Below are 8,374 nucleotides of genomic sequence, written 5' to 3' on the forward strand. Positions count from 1 at the left end.
TAATCAATCACAAGAGTCCTTAAGGGGGAGGGGGGAAGCAGGAGAGTCGGAACCAGAAAGATGGCAGCATGAAACAGACTTGACCAGCTATTGCTGGATTTGGAGGTGCAAGGGGACTACCAACCGAGGAACGAAGGCAGTTTCTAGAAGCTGGAAAAGGCAATAAAACGATTCTCCCCTACAGCCTCCTGAAAGGAACTCAGCTCTGCTGATTTTTTTAGCCCACTGAGATCCATGCCAGACTTCCGATCTCCAGAAATGAGTGTTATTTATGCCAATGTTTGTGGTATTTGTTATAGCAGGAGTAGGAAGCTAAGACATCCCACTTGCATCCTCCCTGCCACCCTGGACATAGATGCTGTGACCTCCATTGAACAAATCAGGGAACTGAAGGCCCATGAAGTTAAATTACAGCCCAGGACCACAGTGGCAGAGACAGAGTCAAACTTGGGTCTGTCTCCTTCCAAAGTCTGTGCTGAGGCTTCCCCACCACCTTCCTGCGTATAGTCGGCTGCGACGCCAGGCAGATGGGGACACGCACTGACACCAGGGTAAGCAAAGCACAGGGTGCAGAGAGAACTCTGCCTGGGCCAGCCTGGGAGACCGTGTGGAGCCATTCAAATGATGGGCAGAATTTTGACAGACAGAGATGGGAAGGAAAAGAAAGGTTAGGAAATGTGATGTGGCTCAGTATGGCCACAATCTGGGGCACATGGTGGTATTCAGCAGGAGGTAGGGTTGGGCAAAATGGTTAGAGACCCGTACTGTCCAATGGGATAGCCACTAGCCATATGTGGCTGTGAACATTAACATTTAAATTACTTGAAATCAAATTGATTAAAAATTCAGTTCCTCAGTTGTGCTAACCACATTTAAAACTTCGACAGCCACGTGTCTAGTATTGACACACGTGCCAATACAGAACATTACCATTCCCACAGAAGGTCCAGTGGACAGCGCTGCAGACAGAGGGAAGTCACCATGTTCGAGCTGGTGAGCGGCTCCATGCACCCGAGGGAGCACCTGGTCTGTGGGCTTTCACAACGCTCTCCACCTCACCCTCGTACTTACGATCTACTTCTGTGTCCTCTCCCTAGCTTTGCAGAGTTCTCCAAGAACAGATACACAATAAACATCCACCAAAAATACTTGAAACTCCCAGCACAGTCCTAGAGACGCTTATCTAGTCCTAAAGATGAACTATTCTGGGAAGTAGGTCGGTTTTCCTCCACTGTCAATACTTTAAAGAAAAGAAGAAGATGAAGAAGAACATTCAACCCGTATCTGAATCAGATCCATGCTGCCCTGTGGAATGGTTTTTAAAAGAGCAAGGGCAGAGCCACTCACATTTGTAGAGTATTTATCAGGTTTCAAAGCATCTGCTGCATTGTCTCCTGGATCCTCGCTCAGTACTGTCCTCCCAGTCGGTGGGGGAGAGACCCAGCCCAAAGCTCCAGCTCTCCTGAGCCGCCTTTCCCCCCTGCTCGGCAGAGGCTGCCCCACCCTGGCTCCAAAAAAAGGAGGCTGAAATCAGTGTCTGGGAAGTACACAGGGCTCCACACCTAACAAGCTTAGATTTCTGCCAAAGGTAAGATTATTTTGTGATCTAGCAATTGAGTTTAGAATGATGTCAGATGCAAACGGAAATCCAATTAATTGCTATAATGACCCATGCTGCTTTGGGGTCTTTATGGGGCTGTTGGGAATGTTCTTGGAGATCCAATTCTCTTATTCCCTCGGTGACTCTGGATGCGTGCGGAGCACATATGTACAATGCTAACCCTGTTTGGCAGGCCTCACAAGCAGCTCCGATCGATTTCTCATCCGCAACTCAACCCTTGTCCTCTCCCAAACAGCTCCGCAGTGACAAACGAGGAAGGAGGGGGCCCCCTCACGGACACCCCCCCCTCCCGCACCGCCAGCAATGCCAGGAACTTGGCTGCTCAAACAATAGATCTCTATGTGGTTGGGAGAGAAAGGGTGCCCTGTACCTGCTAAGTAAGGCCATGCTCCCTTCCCCCAGGCTCTGCCATGGGGTGAGGGCGGAGGCCAGAACGAAGACAGGCATCAAATCAGAAACACTCCCCCCACCCCCCACACCAGAACGGGCAAGTAAGGCTTCTGACCCAAGCATCCGCTAGTGAACTTTTCTACTCTGTGGGGCTGGGGACTCAGATGTATAGGGTTGATCCCCCTGAGCAAGGGAGAGGGAAGACTGCCCACGGCCGACTCAGCCTTACAAATGAGCCCTCTGGCCAGCTGATGTAGATATTTATGCCAGGGCCTGGGCCTGCTCTGGGTCTAACCGGCCAAGAATTGAAACAAAAGCCAATAATCACTCCCCAACGTGGCATTTTAGGTACGACCACATGCACATCTGGAAGAGGGGGAGCAGAAGGAGGCAAGACAGGAGTCCCTGCTCTGGGAACTTTTATTTGTCTGACCACGGGGTACCAAGAATTGAATTAATCATAAACTTTGGTTCATGACACCCAACACTGGTCTATGCAGGGCCCACTTTCATTTTTCATTTAATCAGCCACTAATCTTCACTAGTGCAGAAATACCTTCAAACCCATCCTTCCCTCCCCCAAAAGGTAAAATATTGATACTAATTTACACTAACCATATGATTTACACCACCACATGGTTCCAACCATCTGCTCCCCCATAACTTCACCCTAAATCCTGTGTCCAGCATTACCTTGCTTTTCTTTTCATGGAGTATTACTGTAGCTATATGTATTCCTAGAAGATATTTTCTTTAATTTTAGCTCTTTTTCAGTTTATAAGATGGGATGCTCCATCTTTTGCGTATTTCTTTTACTTAATATCATATTACCAAGATTCATCCGTCTTTTTTCGTGTCACTCTTGCTCCTTTGTTTTGCCTGAGTATAATCCCCCACTGTGTGATTACATCAACTAATCTGCCCTTCAACTAGTGGGCATTTGGGCTTTTTCCAGGCTCATAGCATTACAAACAGGGTCGCATAGGTCTCCTTCTGGACGGGAGTTTCTCTGGGGCATATGTACTTAGGACTGGAATTGCTGGGCCATAAGAAATGTGAATTTCAACTCTGGGAGATAATGAGATAATATCAAAGTGTTTTCCATTTCATAGCATTTCCTACGGTTTCTAAGATGATTATTTCCTCTTCCTGCCCTTCTCAATTTCGTTCCTTTAAATTTCATGTGTCAGTTCTATCAAACTGCTTGAACAAAGTTCTTTGCCTAACACCTGGGTAGCATTTCCGATAAATCCCCCGATGGAAAAGAAGGGTCTTGTCAGGCACACAGGTAATAAGAAGGGTGTCTACACAGACTCAAGGACCCACCCCAGTCCAGACACTGAGGCAGACTAGTCAAAAGGAAGGGAACTGTCTAGAAGCTGTTTCACATTTGGCAAATGCAAGATAGAAACAGGGATTAGGGTAGAGCTGCAGCCTGTTCCCCATCCCAGTTTGCTTGCTCTGTCTCTCCTCCCCCAAACCTCCCATAACCACCACACATACTAATTTTTAAACAAAGAACAAAAGCTTATAAATGGGGGGAACATTATCTGTGAAGTAACCAATTTCAGGTTGAAATGAGAGCAAGGGGTCTAGTTTGGACATGGCTGCAGATTCTGATCCGTTTCAGTAAACATTTACAGAACCTTTGCAGTGTGACCCAGCACACTGACAAATAAGACCTCTATTCTGCCCTCAAGGGGGTGTGAGTTTGTTCATTTCACAAGACAGGGTTGTGTGTGATGTGCCAAGGGGGCAAGTTAGTGCTGAGAAGTTGGAGATGCTGGCCTGATCCCGAGATGCTCAGTGTAGAAAGATCAGCAAAAGTTAGAATGCAAGTGAACCAGTTACAGGAGTTGGTCGAAGGCGAGAGTGACCAATTCTTCCCAAAAGGGTGTTCTGTAGGAAAGTTCCTGGAGCTGGGTGCAGGAGCTGGGTTTTGAAGGGCAAACCAAGCCAGGGAGAGGAGAGAGAACCAATAAAGAAGAGACATAAAACAAGAAACCAAATTCCTTACTCAGACTTCTTGACCTTCCCATTTTCTCCTATTTTCAAACTTCTTAAATCTATTTCCGGCCTCCAGTCATGCTAAAGCACCAAGAAAGTGGAACCTCTAGAATGCTGTTAAACATATATTGTCTGCATTAATTTATTTTTTCCATAAACAACAACAAAGTCCATCCCCACCAGGCACCTGGCCCTGTGCTGAGCTCTGGGGATACACCAGTAGAGAAGATGGGCCCCGTCCCTACCATCACCCAGCTCCTGGGCTTCCAGGGCAGACAGGATTAGACAAAGACAGGGAGTTTACTTGGCCTGACCATCAGCCAGACTTCATCAGCCTGGGAGAGCCCCTCCCCCACCCCATTCGCCCCTGAAACATTTTCGGTAAATTGTACAGGATTAAAGAAATGGCTGCCTCCTCAGTAATTAAAAGGATCCTGACCAGCGTCCCAGGTAGCCAAGTGGCCGCTCAGAACTCGGAGACCAAAAAATCAGGTGCTTCCTACATAATAGCCTCCAATCTGATACTTGATAGCTGTTGGTTTCCAGAGTCAAACAGATGTCAGGAATTTTATGAAGGCAGGAAGCAAATAAGGGAGCGAGGATTGGGGTCTAGGCCTCGGGGGAGCTCAATTAGTGAGCCAGATAAAGTTAAACCAAAAGGGCATGCTCTCAGTTTCCTAGAAAGCCAGCTGGAAAAGATGCCAATCCTTAAGCCTCTGTCACTCAAAAGATTAACTGAAGAGACCCAGGGGTGCCCAAGGGAATAGTGCAACAAGCCAGATGTTTCTGCCCCTCCTCTGACACTGACACTGGCAACCAGAGCGCCACTCCTCAGGCCACCAAGAAGCCACAGAAGAGAGCTGGAGTCTTTGGGGATAGGCTGAAACTCAAAGACATCACCCTTTAGCGATTCAGACACCAAAAAATATTATCAACGCTTTCTTACAGCCTCCCTGATGCATCCGGGTTCGGTATGGTCTCACGGAGCCATCTCTTCCTTTAAGAGGAACGGCACCGCTGGGGGGATGAGCACTGCCTGCAGCTGCCTGGTGGCAGGGAGAACCCACCACCTGTAAATCCATATAAACTGGGATTGGGCTCCCACAGCTACATATGCACCATGAGCGTGTCAAGCAAGCCAGTGACCTTCCCTGAATCTCACTTGCAAAATGGCACTGCAAAGATCCCCCTCCTTGTTCTTCTAAGCATAAGCGATCATGGAAATGGTCCAGCCCCTGTGTTCCTGAAGGGCAGCTCTTCTTGTCGCCTATAGATGCACCCAAGTAACCTACAAGCTTCAGACAACAGCTTTCCCTTGGTACTTTTTAAACACGTGTGTGTGTGTGTGTGTGTGTGAGAGAGAGAGAGAGAGAGAGAGGGTACGCAGCTGGGATCCGCACAAGCCTATTTACAGTTCCTGTTTTATTTCACCATGTCTATCAAATGATTAAACTAAAGAAGCTGGAGGGAAACCTCACCAATGTCCTTATTTCTCCCTGAAGCCCTTAGCTTTCCCCTAGAAGTTGCTTCCTCCAATTTCAGGAGGCAGAGAAGGAAAGCCATATGGCTTGAGATGCTAGACATGCCCAGCAGCAAACGAGCCCCCCACCATTTGTCTCCGGGCCTCTCGTGTGGGCGGGCATCCAGATTTCAGTCGGGGTGCTCTGGTCTGCGTCTCTGTCTTGACTGTTCCTAATTATTGGAGGGAACGCTGTGGCTCTCCTGACCTCGGAGTTTAAGAGCTGCGAGTCCTAATATCAAACCAAGCAGCTTCATTTAAAAGGCATCCTCATCTGCATCCATAAAAGTCCCTCCCGGAGCCCACACTTGCCCCAGCTTCGGGAACGCCTGCTGTCGAGGATTTACGACACGCCCTGGATCTAATCTGCGGCACCTTAACTGCTGCTGTGGCACATCTGGTCATAAAAGCAAGGGCCGGCACAACACGGGGACAAACACTTCTCTTTCCTAAGTGGCTGCAAATCTGATCTCACGGTGATAGCTGGGCTCCCACGTCAGCAGCCAGCATCTGGGCAGTCAGGAAGGCTCGCCAACCTTTGCAAGGCTTTTCCTCCACACACGACAGCTATAAAGAGGATTCGCATATAGCAAGAGCTACGAATAAAGAACCTGCAATCTGAACAGGTGGTAATGGGGCGAGGCCCGGAGATATCCAGGAAAGCTCACGGCGCTTAAGGAGCCAACCTTGTTTTCACAAAGATTCCAGCTGCTTCACAGGGACGCTCAGACTGCCAGTTGAGGCAAGCAGCTATCCTGAGAGACTGCCCTCACATAAGCTGATTCTTGGCCAGAGATCCTCCGGATTAAGTTTGGTCAAAAGAACCACCAGGTGGTTTACTAGCACAGGTTTTTTTGGGTTTTTTTGTTTTTCTGTTTTTTTTTTTTTAAGGCAGCAGAATCCTTCATTTAGATCAATTGGGATGGGAGGAGCAATAACGTAGACCAGAGATGAACACAATGCCTTCAGTTCCAGATTTTACAATGCTCTAGACAGCCTGTCCTGTGCACAGAATTGGCACGTTTCATATCGTTCAGAAACTCCAATCAGACCAAGGTTCAACAAGTAGTTCAACCCCCCCAGCCCCGAAGTCAGGGGGAAGAGACTCTTGAACACTGCGCAGCTCCTCTCCACAGCCCCCCACCTCCACCCCTCCTCGGGGGCTGTGCCCAGCAGGGCAGAGCATTAAAATTATCTGCTGTGGGTTTTACGAGCAGCGATCGCTTTTTAAAACAACAACAACACAAGGTCCTTGTGTGGCTCTCGGGTAACCTAAAACTCTGGAGGCAGAGCTGCCCCCCGCCGCCTGCCAAGAACGCCAGCGCTCCGGGACCCGGACCGGGCGCAGTGCGAGACCACAGGGCAGCCCACTGGAGCAGAGAGCGAGCCTTTTTCGGACGCTGGAGGCACCCGCTCGGAGCCACTCTGGGAGAAGAGACGGGGAAAGAAAACCCAACAGTGACAGTTCAGGGGGAAGGCGGGAGGCAGAGTCGGCGCTGCAAGAAAGGATGGGGGTGGGGGGAGAACGGGAGAAATTTGTGTTCGCCCAGAAGCCCGCGGGGACTGGGTGGTAGGAGCTGGGGGGTGAGGGGGCCCGAAGTCTGACACCTCCCTTCCCCCTCCCCCCGCCCCGGGGGATGTGGGCAGGCGACCTCAGGTTCCCTCCGCAGGTGGGCGCGCGACCGGGGGCGCACTTACCCTGGGGCCCGTGGTGCGGTGGCCGCGGGCTAGGGACAGCTGCACCAACACGAGCAGCAAGTGGGGCGTGAGCAGGCGGGCGCAGCGCGCGGGCAGCATGGTGCCAGCCGGGCCGGGCAGCCGGCTGCGGGCGGGGGGCGCGGATTCCGCTGGGCGCACGGCCGCGCCTGCCTTCCTGCTTTCCTTCCCTCAGGGGCCCTCGCGGCGGCGGGCGGCGGGGCGGCGGGGCGGCGGGGCTGCGCTCAGAGCGCGCGGTCATGAACCGCCAGGGAGCGAGCTGGAGCGCGAGCGTGTGCTCTGCGCGCGGCGCTCGGTCGCTCGGCTCGGCCGGGCCGCGGCGGCAGCAGGTTGGACGCCAGAGCCCGGGCCATGGGAATTCCCGTTATAAACCCCCGGGAGGGGCGGGGCGGAGCCGGGAGGCCCTGATTGACGGGCCCAGGGGCCCGTAGCAGCCGACCCTCTGGCAGGTGAAAGCCAATCGGAGAGCGGACAGAGGGGAGGCTCGCGGTCAACCCCACTGAGGAGCGACACCCGCTTGCTCGGCTTGAGTGGGCTCCCGGAGAGACTGGGAGGAAGAGGAACTTTCTCTCGGCCCTTCTGTCTGAGGAAGCCTCGAAGAGCTCCAACAGCCCTCACGCCCGGAATGCCCACTCGGCTAAAAATCAGGCCTTCAGCATGTGTAATTTTCAACATAAGTCCACGAGTTGTCCCAACAGTCCTGTAAAATAAGCCAGAAAAATACTTGTAGCCCATTTTTCTGAAGAGGGTATTAGGGCTCAAAGGAGTTAAGAAATCTGCTTCCCCACCGTATGGACACCAAAAACAACTGAGAAGGTGACCCGCACAGGGCAGGCTGTGACTGGCCTTGGGAGTGGGGAGTGGATGCATTCACTTCTTTCAGAAAAGCTTCCAGGGGGTGACAACCCAAGTCCTACAGCGTTTCCCCCAGGAGAAGTGCCGAGGAGATAAGGTGAAGCACGTCCTAGGCATCTGCTTGCTGGGGAGGGCCCCTGGGAGTATGGGCAATGCCCACCTGTGACCCTGTGGTGGATCCAGGATTGGGACCCAGGCATCCTGGCTCCCTGCCTTGGACTGGAGGGCCAAGGGGCAGCCACTCTGTGACCTAGGAGTTCTGGGAG

At 51.6% G+C, this 8,374-nt stretch overlaps 1 protein-coding gene across 5 annotated transcripts in view; it reads right to left on the bottom strand.

Annotated features, from left to right (window-relative positions):
* The window catches only part of SMOC1 (SPARC related modular calcium binding 1), a 153,105-nt gene extending 145,527 nt beyond the window's left edge, over positions 1 to 7,578 (bottom strand). For 3 of the 5 annotated variants that reach the window (XM_057318452.1, XM_026519636.4, XM_026519635.4), the window contains exon 1: positions 7,236 to 7,578. In XM_057318452.1, coding sequence (XP_057174435.1) covers positions 7,236 to 7,334 — 99 coding nt within the window. In that variant the 5' untranslated portion in view covers positions 7,335 to 7,578. The remainder of the gene's footprint in view (positions 1 to 7,235) is intronic. The other 2 variants (XM_048219850.2, XM_026519637.4) reach the window with 1 other exon arrangement.
* Between the last annotated feature and the right edge of the window lie 796 nt (positions 7,579 to 8,374).

This window comes from Ursus arctos, unplaced genomic scaffold (genome assembly GCF_023065955.2).
Source record: "Ursus arctos isolate Adak ecotype North America unplaced genomic scaffold, UrsArc2.0 scaffold_25, whole genome shotgun sequence".
Lineage (NCBI taxonomy): Eukaryota > Metazoa > Chordata > Mammalia > Carnivora > Ursidae > Ursus > Ursus arctos.